The following is a 22,096-nucleotide window of genomic DNA, read 5'->3' on the forward strand; positions in this document are numbered from 1 at the left end:
AACAGGGTTACGTCCTCGTAACCTCTCTTCAATTTTCATATACATATGAAACAACATCATTATCAACCACATGTGACAGGAAAGAACATATGATAAAAGATTGCGCATTAACACTAAGGTCGAAACAAGGTTTTATTATGGAATTAACTGATTCTCAACAAGTAACATTTATTACTAGCTCATGCTTAACTTAAAAACACAACATCAAACTAAAGAACAACAAGAAAGGAACCAAGGTTTACACGGTTTCACCACTAAACAAAATTGATGATCAATTATAGACTATGAACGAGCGAGAGCAAAATCAACAAAACAATTTAAGAACTTCTCACATTACAAACATATCACAGAAAATAGATCTACCACTACCATCCATCACACTCACAGGATCTTATTGACATGTCCGTACAACCATTTACTCACTGGTTTAGGTCACGAATTGGGTCGGTGAATTTAAGCAATCAACTACATACTCATAATTCATATTTTAAATTATAAAAATTGTTTGCACGATATCAATTCTGAAAACATATTTCCCAATAAAAGTAACTACATATGATTTATGACAACAACAACATCACTTTCATATCCCACATATGTTTCACATTTTAGCAATCATATCTTTCAATTGTGTCTAGCAACTTAGTATACTCATTTTCAGCAAAACAAAGATATCGTATAAGTAACTTAGACATATACATTTGCCATCATATACTTTGTAGAACACTAGCTATGATAAAAGATTAACAACTTGAACAGCTTCTCTGATTTGTACGGTTTGAATAATTAGGCAACTCGTAGGCTTAATTAAACGTAACTATAACGACTATCGTTTAAACCAATGCATATCATGTGAATCATCAAAGGGTTATCCTATTATAATTGTCAACATAATTATCATAACAATCTTTATTATAATATAATTGATAGTAACGACTCGAGAATATAGATATGCCAATTGTCGTGTTATATCAACCAGTTTCCTTTATATCACACCCATACAATTGCAAGAATCACTTTAGCATTTCATGACATTGTAATAACGAACATATTCAATAAGGAATAACAACACTGTTTATTATCATGTTATAGGTGTAGGTCCAACTGAAATAATTTAATGCGATGAAGGTAATAAATATAACTATGGGTACACAACTCATATGAAAGACATTAGAACTCAGATGCATCCTACATGTGTGAACATTTAGACATACTCATTACTACCATCCATGTGTAAACATTTGGACATACTTATTATAATTATTCATGCGTGTATATTAGAACAATCAATTAACTTTTAACGCCATCAACTTACCAAGATATAACAATATAGTTTTATATTTACATATATCCGACCACTATGCAAATATGATGCACACACCAGAGACATTACAACATGCCAAATTGTATATAAAATATGCAACAACTGGACTCGTATAAAATATTTCACCCTTGATTAAGAGTCTATTTAAGCTATTCAATTTCACTCATACTATCATGCCAACAATGTTATCAACTAGACTTTAATTTTATCACTTGTTAAGATACACAACTACCGAACATGCGTGCTACTATCATCAGATAAGGACATTATAAATTCACATTACTAAAGCTCATGAATTAACCAAACAATCGTATGAAAATTCAACATAGAACGCACATTTTAAATGTTTTGATTCACGTTGTAACTTCCAAAATTCACGAATAAATAACCGTTCGATTAAAACTTGATTCATATTATTTTTATAAAACACGGAGAGTTAAAAACACAGGGAAAAAAGAATTAGGTCTAAAGCACAAGAATTTCATTTTTAAAGAATTTTACAACTCAGTTGGTCCAAACAAACATGTGACAGCAATTGGTCCAAAACTTGGGTCAGTTTGCAAAACCTACCGTTTAATATAGACATATCAAGAATTTTTCGTGGCTTATCAATTTGAAAACATATACGAATGTTCTGATCGATGGAGTTGGAATTATGCAAAATTTATTAATACGATTTAAATGAGGATTTTTACAAAATCGTTGGTCAAAGCATCATTGCACAGAAACTTCCTGACCACAGCCCACTAAAATATTTATTACTCCCAATCCGTATATCCTATAAGCATGAAACTAACGCCAAATGAACACTAACTCGCGAGGCTATCTCCCATAAAATTTTCATCCATAGGCAATAAACAGAAAAGAAATGACAGTAACGTCAATTAAAGAGTAACATCAAACTAAACGAGTTTCAGCACTACGTCATTCATTTTCTATGTTCCAAACTCTTACAACCATACTATCGATACTAACCAATATTAACTTAAATCTCACACTGTACTTACGTAAACATCTACCCCATAGAATCCCTTCGCATCTCGATCTACTCCTTACATCTAAATCACGATTGCTATGACTAAAACATGCAATTCAACAGTGTTTCTAATTACTATCACAATACTATACTAGCATGGCTTCGGGATCACATAACCGCATATTACTAGGCATAATAGTACTATCAACACATCATTCAATATCCAACTAGGTAACTATCATCGACTCGCAATTATTTTCATACTCACGGCTACCACAACACTTCATTGATTATTAACCTGAACTCGAAAATTTTATTTCTCATTTCCACAACATCATATGATCACGTCATCATTCATACAAAATACTTACCGTAGCGTTATCCTGCAGAAGGGTTAGAATATATGGATCTCGAGGTATACATCAACTCTTTTATGCAATAATCAATGTATCGATCAGTGAACACTTAGGCAATGATATAGGAATTTCATGTTCAACCTCAAGCAACTTTTCTACCCTTTCTCTCATATACACTCAGGGCTTCCGGGTCAAACTGAGAGGGCCACTGGTTCGGTGTGAGGGGGCCCCTAACTCATACCTTACCTTAGTGTGCTCCTAACAGTTCTATCCCGGGGTTCATTTTAATTAGACACATCCTATGTTCATTGGGCTCATTGGTTTAGGCCTGAGGATCGTTCTCTCTGATACCACTTTGTAACACCCCCATTTATATAAGGGCCTGAACTAGGACTCCTCAGATAAATGACGGTGTTACCATCTCGAAACCCGAGGCGAGAGATAACAAAGGAAAGAAACACAAGACTTTATTAAAATGTTTATAGCGAGATTACAACTGGAATTAAAACAAAGCCTCCAAAAATATGACCAAAAGATACGATCGATAAAACTACTAATAAGACTAAGGTGGGCTAGGCACTAAGTCGGTCATCCAAGCTCTCTTCCCGGCCAGCTCCCATCGATCTCAAATACCCGTCAATCTGCTCCCCAATAATTGGATCATCACAAAGTACACGAATACACAGTGGTCACCGAAGGCGAGTAGTAGGGAAAACAATGAAACAATAAAATATGATATGCATGCTCCTCCATCACCTCCATCTCCATCTCAACTCATATCTCATATCTCATACCCCGGACAACCCACCATACCGATCCCCTAGACTATATATATATCGACCGTAGCCGATCCGCCACCGCACTGAGGACACCAGGGCAAGTCCCGCAAACCCGCCTGGCCTTATCACAACTCACATCGTATCTCAACATCGTCACTCCTACACCATCCTCCAACTCCAATGCATATGAGATGCTCAACATAAATTAATGCAACACAATATATATATATATATATATATATATATATATATATATATATATATATATATATATATATATATATATATATATAAAAAATCAACAACCGATAAATCATAAAATCATGCCGATTACTCGATGTTGTGATAACATACTTAATACGATCAATTCAGTCAATCACCTTCCCATATATGAATCATAACGTAGATCAACAACCACAAATCAAGTCAACACAATTAAACAATAATGATAATAAGTCAAGTGTATTTCCCTACCTCAAAGTGCCAACAAATCCAATTAAGCGATTCAAGCGATCCGAACATAAAGCAACGAATTTGATTATCGATCCTTCACGAATCCGTCACCTAAAACAATTATAATATTTATAATTACTAACTACTAAATATAGAAATCTCCCAAAATAGAAGCTTTCCCGAAATACAATCCCGACACCAAACTTATGCCCAACTGATAACTAAATAACCCGATTAGTATTTGACCCAACTTCCCAAAATAGAAGGTTACTAAAAATAGAATTTCTTAAAATGGAAACTTTCCCGATATAGTAGCTTTTTCATTTTAACAAAACCCGACATGAATTACTTAACTGGCTCGGGAATTAAATTAATTAATTAAGCATACGACCAATTAACGAAACATAACGATTAAACTATGACAAAACCTGTTTCGAAACTAAAACAACCCGTCCACAACCACCGTCCCTTCACTCGCATCCCCACGCTCACACGCGCCACCTCTCCACCGTGTCAACCACCAGTCCCAACACCCACTCTGACCCAGCCACCAACGACCACCCCCACTGGGGTCGACTCCCGCCGACGAGACAAACCAGCGCCGCCATTTGGCCTGGTTCACCACCACGCCTCACCAAACACCTCCTGTTCTCTCCTTACCACCACCGCAGCCAACACCTCCTACCCGCCAACTCACCACTGACCTGCTCGCCGTCAGCCCACGAACCCAGACACAGTGGCACCGCCGTCTCGACCTCCCCCTAGTCCACGGTGGTGCCACCCCAACCTAGCCATACTAAACCGCCTGAAAACCCCCTGTTTAAACCCGTCTGCTACCCCTGTCGCTGCCACCTCTCTCTGCCACTACCACCACCCAAAACCACCATAACCACCACCACCACACTCGTCACTAACCACCCTACCCATATACCCCGACGCCAACCACCCTTATCCCCTCCCTAAGACACGAAACAACAACCAATCAACTCGACAGAAATGCGAAATCAGAGAAAAGGGTTGTACTCTTACCTTTTTCGCCACCACCACAGCCACCAGGGCCACCCACGGTCGCCGTCAAACACCCTAAAGCCTTCCTTGCTACGCCGCCAAAACCCATACTCTCTCTCTCTCTCGTTTTGCGTGAAAGCTGATGATTGGTGTTGATGAAGGAGGGAGGCGGGTTGAGGGAGTAGGGTTGTGTAGAGCTAGGGTAAATAGGTTAAAAGTTTAGGTTAGATGGTAAATGGGTCATGGGTAAACGTGATTGGGTAAGTGGGTAAATGTCATGGGTCCGCGTGGTTGTAAAAGAATTAGCTAACGTGACTTCGTTCAGTTAAACCCGTCTCACTTAACTTAGATCGATACAACGCGAGTCAAGTAAAATAATTAACGTAATTGTCGACTCAACAATTAACCCGACTTAAATAGTAACATATAAAATGTATAGTAATTAATATATATTAATATCCGTTTAATTGATTATATATAAAACACGGGGTATTACAGAAGTAGTAGAATGCTCCGTCTCAACGTCAAGTATACTCAAGTCTTCTACTTGACCCACTTCTTTATGAAACTTTCGTCGGTAGAGAAAAGTCTTCTCTGGCTCGGGAACTATTAGAAGAATCTCGGACCTAGTTGACCTGGGCATACACGAAACTAACAAGAAAAGTGTGAGAACGGTCTCAAGGAACTAGGTTCCCTGAGACAAAAAGACAAGATAAACAAAAACAAACAAGAAAATTGTTGTCTCCTCGGCAACTGCGCCAAATTGGATAAGGCTAAAGTCGTATCACCAATATCAAAATGAATCTATCTCAGTACTAACAAAATAGCTAGTGGTAAGACAGGTATCGAATCCACAGGGAGGCGATAATAATCAGTTTGCTAATATTTAAAGTGTCTTAAAGGTAACAAACTCTGGGGGTTTTGGTTTGTTTGTTTTCTATCAACTAATAGCAAGTAATTAAAAGGTGTATAACAATAATATTAAAGAGTATAGGATTCCGGTTCACTAGGTCGACTATATGGGGTTTCTTAATCAATTTCTAGGTTAATCAAATTATCTAAGGTCACAAGATTGATTAATTTTATTATGTCCTTTAGATCAAGTCTAACATGCAATCGCTAATATTAAACATAATCTATTTGATTATCGCAGCCTATATTAATTCTAACCCTGTCAGTGAAAGTATTAAATCGCTAAACTAAATATCAACTCATGCCTAAATCAATAAATTAGAATAAGAACAATAATCAAACGATAATTCATGTGATATTACTAAAAATCAATTAATATTCCCTTTCTAATCAACCTAGATCCCCTTAATCCTAGATGAAGAATTTAGCAACTCATATTGAATTCAACAACAACAATAAATATGGATGATAGCATAATTGAAGACATTAAATATTAACAATAAAAAAAAGCATAAAACTTGAATGATTAATTAATGAAGTACGATTAGTACCTTATTAATTAACAATTAAAGATTAAGAACAAAGTATGAATGCCAAAGTATGTTTCCAGCCATCCAAAAGTAATAAAAAGCGTAACCTAATAAATCCCACGAGTTTAGAATATATAATACAAACAAGACGTGTTTTAGGAAATTAAGGAAATAAGTCTATCAAAGAGGTTCCTCGATCGAGCCTTCACGCTACTCGATCGAGGATAGTTACTCGATCGAGCCCACTTTATACTCGGTAGAGGAACCAGAATTACCAGCTTGATTTCTTCTTTACTTCTCTTCTCATCTTCAAGTCTCCTCGTTTCTCGTGCCATGCTTCGTGTATTCCACTATGCCATAACCACAATTCTCATCTTAACTCGATTCACCTCGTAATGCGTTATTTCTGCATTAAAACATAAAGTAGCGACAGTATCGACAATTCACTATAAAAAGCATATAAATGATGTAATAGGCACGAAAACGGTATATAAATCAACATAAAAGGAGTTATAAAAGTGTATATTATGTGAGTCATTTTAGAGCATATTTTGTCCCCGAATTAGCCTCGTTCCTATGCTTTTTAGTGCATAATTGGGTCATTTACTATCTTTAGTATTTCGTTTTGCATATTCTTTGAGGTTTTGATCCCTTGGTAGGAAAGGAGTAAGAACCTTGCATTTTCATGGCAAAATGGAGCTAAATTGATCGAATCTAATGACCAAGCATCAAAGTGAAGACAAGACTAGAAGGCCTATGTAAATAATGAAGTAAATGGGCAATGATGAGAAGATCCTTGTATCTCCAACAAGATCCTTGAGGATTGTTAGAGAAACAAAAGAAGAGAAGCTGTTTGGCTAACAATCCGGGTGTCGCAGTACACGGGACGAGCGTCCTGGCCTACTACAATACGAGCGTCCCATGGCCAATCCGCTCGTCCTAGTCCCTCTCAATCCGAGCGTCGCCCTCACCAATCCGCTCGGATTCCTTTCCAGTGCAGACCGTCCCTCAGCCAAGCCGTTCGGGACCAGCGTACTCCATGAAGACCACCAAAACGGATATGCGCATCTCCCTCGAGAGTCCTCAACTTTTCTTAAGGGTCTTAATCATCATTTAAGCCCTTAGTAACCTTAATTTATGTGCCTAATCCTTAGTATAAATACCCCATTGTACTAATTAGATTATCATGTCCTTCATATACTCTTTTTATTTTATTCTAATCTCATTTTAATCTTATAATCAACTCTTAATTAAGCATTAATACAAATCTCATTTCCTTAATTTCTCTTTTGTTCATCATTTATTTTTGGTAATTGAAGATTATTTGGGTATTATTGGGAGATTGACAACCTTCCATCAATCATCAAGTACTTCAATTATTCTTTGCTTATTATTTTGGAATCATCATTAGGTATAAAATTCTCTCTTAATCCTTGTTTTAATTATTGTTAATCATTTCTATTCATTCATCATGTTTTGCCTTGTTAATATGATTGACAACCTTGTTAGCATGTTAAACTTGATAATGAATGAGTAGTCTCTTAACTAGGTTTAATGGGGAATTAGGGGAAACCAACATGGGGGATGATTCATGCTTAATCTAATATGTTCACATAATTTATTTGCTTGCTTGTTGTTATCTCAACTTATGCACATGTTATGTTTGATGAAATGCGAGCCTATTAATCCTTGAATTTTTTACCCATCACTTACATATTCAATGAGACTTGTAAGACATAAACAACTCGAGTCTCATTAGACCATGCATATAGTCCGACCAAAAATGGCGCCGTTGCCGGGGACGGTGTTAACTTTATTTGATTTTCTTTGATTGTTCTTAGTTGTGTCTTTCCTTGCCTTGGGGAAGTAAAACTCCTCAAGGTTTGTTCAAATTGTTTTCAAGTTGTTTGATATTTTGCATGTCTAGAAGATCACAAGGTAACTTGTTACCCATTGATCACGAAATTAAAAGAACTTTGACCAACAATAGAAGACTTGCTAGAAATACTTTGAGTGGTATTGGTGAGGTTGTGAATATTCAACCAAATAATATTGAGTTCATCAACCCTTTTGCAAGAGAAGGAGAGGAGAACCCACCACAAAATCAACCACAAAATCAACCCACAATACCTAAATTTTCATCACACTCCGTACCAACCGAGGAGAACCTACCAAATGGTACTCCCATACAACAACATTTGACTGGTAATTTCATTGCAAAATCCGCATTTATCCAATTACTCGAAAGAAGCCAATTTGGACGGATGCCTTGTGAAGACCTTCATTCTCACATGGAGACTTTTTGTGACTATTTGTAAGAAATGTAGATCTATATACACTAACATATTCATATATGTTTATAAATTAATTTTTCATAAAATTAAAACGGATTTTATGCATGCAAACAATAATATAAAAGGAGAGAAATAATGTCCTTACATTGATGATTCGGTTTTATAGGGCACAAAAGAAATCTCCTTTTCTTTTGTTCTTGAGCTTTCCCTTATGGATGAACAAGATCTAAGTGTAAGATCTCTCCCTAAGCTTTATACCCAAGGCTTTCTCTTAATCTAATTAATATTATTTGATCTAGTATAATATTAATCTTATGAAAAATTGAACCAAAAATAGTTGGTATTTTTGCTCCTAAAACCGGGTAGAGGAGAAGAGATTTTGGAGTAAATAATCTCTCTAGTTTATCATAAAATGTAGAGAGGTAATTATCTTTCTCACACTAGAATATTATCAATGTAATTGAATGAATAATTTTAGAGAAGAAAACTCTCTAAATGCTAAAGGAAAACCGGTGGGGAGAGGGCTTTTAGGGGAGCCAATGCATGCCCATATTTGTCTTCACAAGGTGAGTAGGCTTGCATGGCTACTTTTAGCTTTTCATAATTATGTTTTCTATTTAAAATATAAACACAATTTAACCCTAAAACTCCTCTAATATTTCGGCCCACTTGAGATAATATGGATTCCATATTATTTTTGTCAAATGTCAATATGTCACATGTCACATGTAACATAAATAGTTATGTATTTTTAACATATTAAAAATCAACGTATTAATAAAAATACGTCATATACAAAAATCGACTTAGTAATTTCATAATTACTTGTGCCAAAATATTTTACCGTTTATAAATCGCATTTATAATAATTCATTCAAATCTAATTGTTTCTTCAAACAATAATTTCATCCGAGTAATGATACAATTCGATTACTCAGACCGTATCTCATTTAATCATATTTCAATTTGATACGTATATTTTACTTCCAAAATCGTCCGTCAATTTTTCAAGTAATTTAATTAACTCGTAACATTATACGATTAATTAAATGATCAATTAAGAGTATTGCCCTTTAGGTATGACCTAGGGGGTCAATCGATCACCACCGTCACACGACGAATGTCAAACTCTAGTCACCAATCATTACCGATATATGTTGACCATTGATAACAATATTACATCCCAATTGTATTCTTTAAAATGAGATTTAATAATGATATTTAAATCATGTGATCGCACTATTGTTGAGGACACATTTCCCAACAATCTCCCACTTGTCCTCGACAAGTGTGCGTCACCAATTCTCTTGTCCTATTACTATCTCCCACTCAATGCAAGGTGTCTTTCGGTCGTACTTGCAAGTGATCATATCGAGAGTGGTTTCCTCGATCTGGAGAATAACCGATTGACCGGACTTATCTATCATAGATACTTTCCGAGCGTGGCCACGCATTTCCAGTTCACTACTCCTCGAGTGGCCCTGAGATATTGTTATAACCCTGACAAGGGGTGGACAATTCCTATCGCACTCATTCCCTTCGACTAGCCACAGCCATCATAACCCAAAATATGCCCATTTGACCCCATTTACGAAGGTCGTAGTAACACAAATCAAAGTTAATCTGAAACTGTGCCATCTTAGGCGAATAGTCTTTAGTCAAAAGAATCGACTCATTAGAATACTATAGTAGCTCTCGCCACGACCAGGCTATATAAATTTGCCGAACTCTATAAGCGGTCATTAGGCCCGACAAAAATGTTCCTAAACAGTCTGCCTATGTGATCGACTAGTCATCTCACATGACTCTATGGCACTTGAACTTGCCATCAATCGCCTCACACTCTAGTCACTTCGAGACGTCACCTCATACAAGTGACTATGGGCAAATACTATGTTAATCCGTGTTCACTTTAACGGGGTTCAATTGTCTCTACAACCCGTACGGATGTAACAAAGTATAAATTAAAGATAAAAGACAAATGTGATTATGAACATGAACAAAAACAACACTTTTATTTCATTTCAAAATCTAACCGAAATTTGGTACACGTTTAAGTCCCATGGACGTAACATGTCCATCATGCTTAGCCTGCGATAAAGGCTTGGTGAGCGGATCGGCTATGTTGTCATCCGTCCCAACCTTACAAATCGCAATTTCCTTTCTTTCAATGAAATCTCTTATTACATGATACTTTCTAAGTACATGTCTAGATCTATTACTAGACTTCGGCTCCTTAGCTTGGAAGATCGTCCCACTATTATCACAATAGAGAGTGATGGGATCATTAGCGGTAGGTACTACTTTTAGACCTTCCGTGAATTGCTTGATCCACATGGCTTCCTTGGCAGCTTCTGATGCTTTGCTATGTACTCACCTCCGTTGTCGAATCCGCGGTTCTGACTTCCTTGAAGCTTCTCCATTTTACGGCACCACCATTGAGCATGAAAACAAAACCACTTGTGATTTCATGTCATCTCTATCTCTGTTTGAAAACTTGAGTCCGTGTATCCAAAAAGAACACGCAACTCGGTGTCTCCTCCAAACACAAGGATAGAATCCTTAGTTCTTCTCAAGTACTTAAGGATGTTCTTGACAAAGAATCCAGTGACTCTCACTGGATTTCCTTGATATCTACTCGTCATGCTCAAGGCATACGAGACATCTGGACGTGTGCATATCATGGCGTACATGATTGATCCAACAATGGAAGCATAAGGGATCAACTTCATGCGTTCAACATCATGGGGCTCGGAGGGAGATTGAGTCTTGCTCAATATCGTCCCGGTTACCATAGGTACCAAACCCCTTTTGGATTTGTCCATGCTGAATCGTCGAAGAATCTTATCAACATAAGACTCTTGACTTAGTGCCAATATCCTCTTGGATCTATCTCTATAGATCCGGATACCTAATATGCGTTGTGCCTCTCCTAAATCCTTCATTTGGAAGTGGTTACCTAACCACTTCTTAAACGAAGACAACATTGGAATATCATTTCCAATGAGTAGTATGTCATCGACATACAAGATTAGGAACACAACATTGCTCCCACTAAATTTCATGTATAAACATGGTTCCTCAACATTTCGAGTGAAACCATTTTCCTTTATCACATGATTGAATCGATGATTCCAACTTCTAGATGCTTGCTTAAGACCATAAATGGATCTCTTAAGTTTGCACACTTTGTTAGGATTTTTAGAATCAACAAAACCTTCGGGTTGTATCATGTACACCTCCTCTTCTAAATGCCCATTTAGAAAAGCGATTTTGACATCCATTTGCCAAATTTCATAATCATGAAATGCGGCGATCGCTAACAAAATCCGTATGGATCTTAGCATGGCTACGGGGGCGAAGGTCTCATCATAATGGAGACCTTGGACTTGGGTAAATCCTTTTGCCACTAGCCTAGCTTTGTAGACATCGTCATGTCCTTCTATGCCATTCTTGACTTTGAATATCCATTTGCATTGAAGGGGTCTTGCCCCTTTAGGCAAATCTACCAAGTCCCAAACTTGGTTTTCAAGCATAGAATCCATTTCGGACTTCATGGCTTCAAGCCATAAGGTGGAATTAGGACTAGAGATTGCGGCCTTGTAGGTGGCGGGCTCGTCACTTTCCATAAGCAACACATCGAGTGTTCCATCTTCCTCGATAAGTCCCACATATCGATCGGGATGGCGAATTACTCGGCCCGTCCTTCTTAGTGGAGGAGGTACTACCGCGTTAGACGACGAAGGAACATCTTCTTGCGTCTCTACCTCGGTTTGTGGCTCTTGAACTTCATCAAGTTCAAAATTTCTCCCACTCTGTCTCTTAGAAATAAATTGACTTTCTAAGAAGACAGCCTCACTAGACACAAACACTTTGTTTTCTTGAGGTTTGTAGAAGTAGTATCCTCGACAATGCGAGGGGTAACCTACAAAGGTGCATTTTTCGGATCTTGGGGCAAGCTTATTGTCGGCTTTAGTTTTGACGTAAGCATCACATCCCCAAATCCTCATATAGGATATATTGGGAACCTTTCCCGTCCACATCTCATATGGAGTCTTTTCGGTGGATTTAGTGGGACTATTGTTCAAAGATCTAATTGCGGTTTGAAGCGCAAATCCCCAAAACGAGTTCGGTAACTCGGTTTGGCTCATCATGGATCGAACCATATCAAGTAGGGTTCGATTCCTCCTTTCGGCAACACCATTGAGTTGTGGTGTTCCTGGTGGAGAAAGTTGTGATATAATACCACAACCTTTCAAGTGTGAATCAAATTCAAGGCTTAGGTATTCACCACCACGATCGGAACGTAGTGCTTTTACCTTTTTGTTCAATTGGTTCTCTACTTTGTTTTGAAATTCCTTGAATTTCTCAAACGCTTCACTCTTATGTTTCATTAAATAGACATGCCCATGTCTACTTAAGTCATCGGTGAAGGTTATAAAGTAGTCATAATTACCACGAGCGGTGATACTCATTGGTCCACACACATCGGTGTGTATGAGTCCCAATAGCTCACTAGCTCGAGTCCCTTTACCACTAAAAGGATTACGAGTCATTTTGCCAAGTAGGCAATATTCGCATGTACCAAATGATTGATAATCAAATGGTGTAATCACATTAGTAGAAATTAATCTTTTGATGCGATTCTCGTTTATGTGACCTAATCGACAATGCCAAATGAACGCTTCACTTGGGTCACTTGTTTTGAGTTTCTTTGATTGAATGTTATAAATATCATTTGTCGGATTTGAGGTCTCTAAAATGTAAATGCCATTTATGGAAGAAGCTTGGCCAATAACCAAATCATTCCTAGAAATAGAGCAACGATTGTTCTTAATGACAAAACAAAAACCGTCCATGTCTAGCATGGCGATTGAAATAATGTTTTTAGAGAGTGTAGGAACATAAAAACAATTATGCAAATACAACTCAAAACCGTTTGGCAAAGCTAGAACATAAGTTCCTTTGGATTCGGCCGCTACCCGAGCTCCGTTTCCAAGGCGTAGATCCACATCTCCCTTGCTAAGCCTCTCCACATCTCTTAAACCCTGTAAATGATTACAAAGGTGAGAACCACAACCGGTATCTAGTACCCATGTCGTAGTGGAAGTATAATTTATATCAATAACATAAATTTCTTTAGGAATTGTACCTTTCGGAGTAATGAGTCCCTCCCTTATATTTCGCAAATACATAGGGCAATTCCTTAGCCAATGTCCCATGCCATAGCAATAATGGCACTCATCATTAACTTGCTTGAAGTTCTTGATTTTCTTTCCCTTCTTCTTGAACCTCTTGCCCTTTGAAGCAAGAACTTGATTGCTAGAGCTCCCACTAGCTTTGGCATCTTTATCTTCCAGAGACAAAGACCCTATAGATTGTGTGAGGTAGTCTTCCTGAGACGGACTCACACGAGGTCTAGTAGTAGGTGGTTTAGAAGAAGTGATGAAATTAAGGTTTCCATCCGAACCTATCCCAAAATGAAGTTCTCTAGTTGTATCGAAATTATTGTTGGAGCATACGTCGTCAAGAACATGGTGATATGACTCAATAGTAATAGGTGCGGTAGCATTTGATGGATTCATTGTAATTCACTACAAATATGGAGGAAAGGAAATATTAACATTTGTCCTTTTTAAATCATACTTGCAAATTAACAAGATATGAACATTTATATAGTGACCTCTACCCAACTATAGTAAATGATTCCAAGATCCAAATTCATATTAACTTGGGCACGGTATGGCCGATGAAACCCTTATCAATATAACTCGGTGGATTAACGTTTTAATCGATTCTACTTTTAGAACTCTTGGTCGATAAAATTACTCTAATATTTATCTATAGCCCGGAACACATGCAACTACGGTCGCGAATACTTCCGTTGAGCTCAATCCAAATTTCGAATAAATGTGTCCATGATCCAAGTCCACATCAACTTGGGCACGGTATGGCCGATGAAACCCTCATTAACATGAACTCGGTGGATTAACATTCATCACCCACTTCCCCTACGTAACAAGGTTTGTACCCCGGTAGGGCCGAGTGCACTCCCTCGCGAAATAGGTTTTCATGGTTTCTACTATTTGGTAAGGCTATGTCTCAATTGTTTGTTTTAGCGAGAGGTCATGTCAATTTATTATCTATCACGTTTTTAGTGAACTAAAGCGGTGAACTACGATAATTCGAATTGACACGGTCGATAAACTCGATAAAATAAGGATGCATGTTTTAGTTATGGCGATTTAGCGATGCATGCGACATAAAATAAAATGCAAGCATAAAGATAAATAAATCCTAGTATGGCCTTTCCTAAAATAGAAAAACTATTAATCTATTACAAATTCGGAAACCAACTCCATTGGTCCCTTGAACTTCGGTTGTGGCACGCATCTCGAGGTAACACCGTCTTTATGTATCGCCATTCTTGAAGTAATCCGTCTTTTGGAACTCCGGAATGAATAAAATTACATAATAAATTACATAATTTCCTATTATACATTTGTAACTAAAATAAAATAAATCTATTAAATTACAAAACGGTGATACGAGATCACAATAAAATTACAACCGAATCGATATTCCCATACATTTCGGGCAATATCAATTAAAATCTAAGGCCATACTAAGTAAAAATTACATAATTCAAAATTACATAAATTAAAATTATGACAATCATAAAGGAAAAATGCAGCATTATAATATGTATGAACATGCTCAATTTTATGCTAAATCGCCTTTTAATTAGCCAATATCGTATATTACTCGGTTTTTACGGATTTGCGTGATTTCAACATTTTATAATCACAAAAATACATAAACTCATATTTATGCATAAGTTAATTACCCTAACCTCTTAGGACTCAAAATATAGTCTCCACTAGTAATTTGACCATAATTAACTTTTATTTACAAAATTGTTCATAATTGGACCAAAAATACAAAAATAAGCTATTAAACTTCAAATAAATCAAAAAATTTCAAATAAATTCAAAATTTGAAATTTGAAATTTAAATTCATGAACATTCTGGAAAAATTCCATGACACTCATAATGTTCAAAATCTTAGATTAAAAATTTCGAAATTTTTCCGGAAAAACAATGTTGCGGTTTATCGATTTTTAATAAAATAATCATAAAAACATGGAAAAATTATTTTCATTAACTTTTCAATTTTAGATCTGAAAAATATAATAAAATGCAACATTAGACGTTTTTCCTAAGTCATAGATTATGTTTTATTAATTTTCCACTAATAATGACACTATTTATGCTATTTTTCTTCAAAAATTCATAAATCAAGCAAAAAGACTTCTTTATAGCCAATAATTTTACACACATCTTGTAAAATTGCATGTGACAACATATTAATTTTCTATAACCAGATTCGAAATTTAACTCATATTAACCTATTTTTCACTTAAATTCGAATTTAATAATGAAAAATTCATTTTTCGAGCATAACAAGTCCAAAAATTATGAAAATTTACAGGTTATCTCAAAATAATATATGTGACAACATATCCAAAAACCAAGTGAAAATTCGAAGTATAGCTAATTTTAGACCAAAAATGACATTTTTACTCGTAAAATCACATTTAAATGCCATTATTGTAAATTATGAACAATAAAAATCCGAAAAATTAACCAAAATATCCTAAAACATTTTAGGACCAGAAATATTAACATGCATGGATTAATTTCGTGATATATCATAATAACACAAAATTTACAAGTTTTATATGTTACTCTTTATAACTCGGAAAAACTTTTAACCGATTTGCATGCAAACAACCGTGGCTCTTGATACCGATTGTAAGAAATGTAGATCTATATACACTAACATATTCATATATGTTTATAAATTAATTTGTCATAAAATTAAAACGGATTTTATGCATGCAAACAATAATATAAAAGGAGAGAAATAATGTCCTTACATTGATGATTCGGTTTTATAGGGCACAAAAGAAATCTCCTTTTCTTTTGTTCTTGAGCTTTCCCTTTTGGATGAACAAGATCTAAGTGTAAGATCTCTCCCTAAGCTTTATACCCAAGGCTTTCTCTTAATCTAATTAATATTATTTGATCTAGTATAATATTAATCTTATGAAAAATTGAACCAAAAATAGTTGGTATTTTTGCTCCTAAAACCGGGTAGAGGAGAAGAGATTTTGGAGTAAATAATCTCTCTAGTTTATCATAAAATGTAGAGAGGTAATTATCTTTCTCACACTAGAATATTATCAATGTAATTGAATGAATAATTTTAGAGAAGAAAACTCTCTAAATGCTAAAGGAAAACCGGTGGGGAGAGGGCTTTTAGGGGAGCCAATGCATGCCCATATTTGTCTTCACAAGGTGAGTAGGCTTGCATGGCTACTTTTAGCTTTTCATAATTATGTTTTCTATTTAAAATATAAACACAATTTAACCCTAAAACTCCTCTAATATTTCGGCCCACTTGAGATAATATGGATTCCATATTATTTTTGTAAAATGTCAATATGTCACATGTCACATGTAACATAAATAGTTATGTATTTTTAACATATTAAAAATCAACGTATTAATAAAAATACGTCATATACAAAAATCGACTTAGTAATTTCATAATTACTTGTGCCAAAATATTTTACCGTTTATAAATCGCATTTATAATAATTCATTCAAATCTAATTGTTTCTTCAAACAATAATTTCATCCGAGTAATGATACAATTCGATTACTCAGACCGTATCTCATTTAATCATATTTCAATTTGATACGTAAATTTTACTTCCAAAATCGTCCGTCAATTTTTCAAGTAATTTAATTAACTCGTAACATTATACGATTAATTAAATGATCAATTAAGAGTATTGCCCTTTAGGTATGACCTAGGGGGTCAACTGATCACCACCGTCACACGACAGTAATGTCAAACTCTAGTCAGCCAATCATTACCGATATATGTTGACCAGTTGACAGTAACAATATTACTTCCCAATTGTATTCTTTAAAATGAGATTTAATAATGATATTTAAATCATGTGATCGCACTATTATTGAGGACACATTTCCCAACACTATTGTGATGCGATTTCTCAAACCGGAGTGACTCATGACCAAATTCGATGGGTCTTATTTCCTTTTTCTTTGATTGGTACCGCGAAGCAATGGTTAAAGAGCCTTGATAGGGCTACTCTTGGTATTGACTCTTGGAAGAAATTGGCACTTGCTTTATACAAAATTCTACCCTCCGGAAAAGACTAACATGCTAAGAGCCCAAATCACGGGATTCAAACAAAGGGACGAAGAATATTTGTATGAAGCTTGGGAGCGATTCAGAGGAACGTTTCGCTCATGTCCTCATCACAGACTTAGCGAGTGGTTCTTGGTACAAAAATTTTGGAATGGTCTTTATGAAGACTCCCGAAACATTCTCAATATGGGATAAAATGGTATGTTTACCGAAGTTGACGATAATCAAACATGGAACAAGATTGAGGAAATGGCGATCCATAACTCACAATATAGTAGACCTCGGAAGGCTACTAGAGGAGGAAAGCATGAAGTGGACTCTATTACTCAATTGGGTGCTAAACTTAGTGCTCATATTGATACCATCAACTTGAAGTTTGAGAAGGCTATGGCTAAGCTTGAAGAAGCCTCCAAATCACCTAAGCAACATGTTAATGCCATGGTGGCATCTTCATCAATTCCAAGTGGAATATGTGAGAGTTGTGGAACTTTGGGACATGACCAAAGTGAATGTAGGGGAACAAGTGAATGCTTTCCAAGCATACAAGAGTGGTACCCCTTATTCCAATTATTACAATGAAAACACCAAATTCCATCCCAACCTCTCATACAAGAGCCAAAATGTTCAAAAGCCTCAAACAACATACACCCCACCTCCAATGAGAAACCAAAATCAAAGACCCACTGACATAAAAAAAATGAACCCTAAGGAGGCGATCTCCTTCATCACCTAGGGCTTCCATTTCTTTCAAAAATTCTTCTTCAGATCTTGCATATGGCACGTAATTCGTCCGCAAAAACTATTCAAAAACGCTTTAGTAGGATTGGTAAGATACAAACTCAACGCAGAGAATCGTTTTCACAAAGGTTGAACAAGGGCAAGGGACCTTCTGAGACTGATGAGGTACGTAGCAAAAGCCTGCATGAAATCAATGGCATTCCTGGATTGTCATTTGAAGATGAAGATTCTATTGCAGAAAACTCTAAATGGATAACTAAACGTGGAAAAAAGGCAAAGCAACTTGTTGAGGAGGAGGAAGAGGTATGTTTAGACAATTTGATACAGTTCTCATCTGATGATACTAAGGACGAGATTTCATACTTGAATAATGCTGTCGTTTGCTTTGTTCTTGGGGCGAATCCTCCTTGGGATGTGTTACACGGCTATATTCATCGAATATGGGGAAAATATGGCATAGATAAGGTTTCATTCCTTCCAAATGGAGTTTTTTTGGTTAGGCTTAAAGAAACTAAAGGCAAGGAGACTGTTTTGACTGCGGGTTATCACATGTTTGATAACAAACATCTGATTGTAAGGCCTTGGAAGGAGGATATTGAGTTGACAAAGGAGGACGTTAAAGTTGTTCCTGCATGGATTAGGTTACATGAACTCCCTTTAAGATTCTGGGGAAAATGGTTACCTACCATAGCAGGATTGGCTGGCAAGTATGTCAAATCTGATCAAGCCACCAATGACAAAACAAGGCTTGGATTTGCTCGTGTTATGATAGAATTGAATGTAGGTCAGAAATGCCCTAAGCAGGTGAAATTCATGGATGAGGCAGGTGCAGTGGTTTCAATAAAAAATAAATATGAATGGAGACCAGATATCTGTCTTAAATGTAAGGGTATTGGCCACACAGGGGATCAATGTAGGAAGACTGATTTAACAGTTAAAAAGAAATATGTTACCAAACAAGTATGGCAGCCAGTTGCACCTGTTGCTGCTACAACTACTGAATCAGTTGATGTGGCTACTGATGAGCTTGCAACTAGTACGAATGCAACTGTGACAGAACCAGTAGCTATGACAGTTACTGAGCCTGAACAGGCTACTGAACTGGTAGTAGTTGACAGTCCTGAGCACACTCCTATTAAACAAGCTATAGTGCAGCAGGAAGAACCTGATAGTGTTAAAACAACAGGTAAAACTTATCTGCAAGCACTAGATGGTTCATTAACCCCTAAAAGTGGGATAGGTACAGGTACTCTTTCTCCAAATGCCCCCAATGCATAATTTAGGGTTTTGGAATGTTAGAGGTCTCAATAGTGTACATAAACAGAGAGAAGTTAAGTGGTTTATTCATAATAAGGGAGCTGGTCTTTTTTGCTTATTAGAAACCAAAATCAATAATAATAATGTTTTTAATATTGCTAATAATATGCTGGATGGCTGGAGTGTCACTACCAATTGTCATTATCATAAAGGAGGTAGGGTGTGGATTCTTTGGCAGCCAAGCTTGTTTGATGTGCAGATATTGCAATATGATGCACAGTTTATTCATACCAAAGTACATTCCAGGGTCAGTCAACATGACTTCTACTTGACCATGATTTATGCTTTCAATGAGGGTTGTGATAGACTTGATCTCTGGCAAAAGTTGGAGGTTATCAATCTCAACTGTACTGGTCCATGGGCCTTAGTTGGGGATTTTAATACTGTACTGAGTCCCGATGAGAGACTGGGAGGTAATACCAAACAGGAGGATATGGATGATTTTATCAATTGTATGGGAACTTGTGGCATGACTGATATTGCTTCCACTGGTGCTTTGTTTACATGGAACAATAAGCAAGACTATTCTACCAGGATTTATAGTAGACTGGATAGATTTCTGGTTAATCAAGCTTGGCTAGATATTTATCCTGATATGGTAGCTCATTTTTATCCTGAAGGCCTCTTTGATCATTGCCCTTGTATAGTTAGTAACATCAAGAGTGGTGCTACTAAAAATGCCAGTTTTAAATACTTCAATATGTGGGGGCAAGCACCTGGCTTCAAGGATAAAGTGGGAGAAGTATGGGGTAAGCATTATGAAGGGTACAAGATGTTTAGTTTGGTGAAGAGATTAAAAAGCCTGAAAGCTGTTCTCAAAAGTCTCAATCTGGAATGTTATTCTGATATTGAGAATAAAACTTTGCTAGCAGAGAAGAGGTTAGAAGGTATTCAAAAGGAGATCGCCAGGACATGAATAATCAGGTGCTCCTTGAACAAGAGCTGAATTCTATTGCTGAGTTGAAGGACTTGTCCAAGGCAAGGAATAGCTTCCTTCAGCAAAAAGCTAAGATTAAGTGGTTGGAGGATGGTGATCAAAACACTGCTTTCTTTCATGGAACAATTAAGAGAAGGCAAATGAGGAATAAGGTTATACATATTGAAGACCAACATGGGCAACTATGTACTGACAGCCATAGCATCCAGGCAGCTTTTCTTGACTACTATAAGAATCTCTTGGGTAGCAGTACTCCTACTGAGAGCATCAGAAGTTCTATACTGAACCAAGGGCCTTGCTTTACACAGGAACAAGCCATTAAAGACTTTTTCTCAACTGGTAAACTGCTGAACCAGATCAATGCTACAAACATCACCCGCATACCCAAATGTGAGAGACCTTCTTCACACAGTATTGCAGAGACGGGCTGGCTAGGCTCTTATAGAAATTTCGTTGCGTAAAGAGATTCGTCTTGCTTGATCATTGCATTGAGTGCGTGGTAAATGCTTTTGTTTTGACTGAACCTCCCATTGCTCTCTCTCCGATAGCATGCAGCTCCTCCGCATCCCAAAGCGCGCTGCCCTCCTAGGCGCGCAACACTAAGTAATCCAAGCCAACCCACATTACTAACTAACGGTGGATAATCATATTTCTTAGAGGTACTAAAAACAACTCCATGAATGAGCAAAATGGCGCTTTCCGCGCAATTACATTTCCTTTACCAACACTTTTCGATGACTTTACTTGACTTTAGCTTTCCCTTGTCTGTTGAACCACAATGAGAAACATACTTGCCCCATTAGCATGCATATAACGGAGCAACCAGCCCCCTTCAACATCTCTCATAATGTGTTCTACGCTGTTGAAAGCTAGATCCACGTGAGGTGCAGAATAACAGTAGAATAACAACACAATAACAGGTGGTAAAAAGAAGGAAAAAAAATCAAAGTCGTAAAAAAAATCAAAAAAACAGCAGAATAACATCACAATAACAGCGGAATAACAATAACAGCACAATAACATGTGGTAAAAAAAAAGAGAAAAAAAAATCAAAGTAAAAAAAAAAGCACAATAATAGCATAATAACACGAGGTAAAAAAATACGAGTAAGAAAAAATTCAAGTAAAAAAAATAGGGTACAAAAAGAAAAAGAAAAAAAGGTAACATAATGAGAAAATTAGAGAAAAACATAAGAGAAAAAAAAAATCAAAGTGGTAAAAAAAAGCAT

The 22,096-nt window shown here is 36.5% G+C and overlaps 1 protein-coding gene and 1 non-coding gene across 2 annotated transcripts; one reads left to right on the top strand and one right to left on the bottom strand.

The window, feature by feature from the left end:
• Positions 1 to 17,888: 17,888 nt before the first annotated feature.
• LOC141644807 (small nucleolar RNA R71) lies at positions 17,889 to 17,995 on the bottom strand. The gene has a single exon (XR_012544413.1). It is a non-coding gene; the product is annotated as a small nucleolar RNA R71 (small nucleolar RNA).
• Positions 17,996 to 18,650: 655 nt separating this feature from the next.
• Positions 18,651 to 20,847, top strand: LOC141640971 (uncharacterized). Its single transcript, XM_074449648.1, has 2 exons — positions 18,651 to 19,860; positions 19,994 to 20,847. The coding sequence occupies exons 1-2, from the start codon at positions 18,651 to 18,653 to the stop codon at positions 20,845 to 20,847; spliced, it is 2,064 nt and encodes a 687-aa protein (XP_074305749.1).
• The last annotated feature ends 1,249 nt before the right edge of the window (positions 20,848 to 22,096 follow it).

The sequence above is a fragment of the Silene latifolia genome, chromosome 2 (assembly GCF_048544455.1).
Source record: "Silene latifolia isolate original U9 population chromosome 2, ASM4854445v1, whole genome shotgun sequence".
Classification (NCBI taxonomy): Eukaryota; Viridiplantae; Streptophyta; class Magnoliopsida; order Caryophyllales; family Caryophyllaceae; genus Silene; species Silene latifolia.

Bases quoted from the DNA above. Each gene is read 5' to 3' on its own strand.
- LOC141640971 (XM_074449648.1), top strand. From the start codon at position 18,651: ATGGCACGTAATTCGTCCGCAAAAACTATTCAAAAACGCTTTAGTAGG. The intron at 19,861-19,993 runs GTACTCTTTCTC...TTTGCTTATTAG, and splicing joins TAAAAGTGGGATAGGTACAG to AAACCAAAATCAATAATAAT.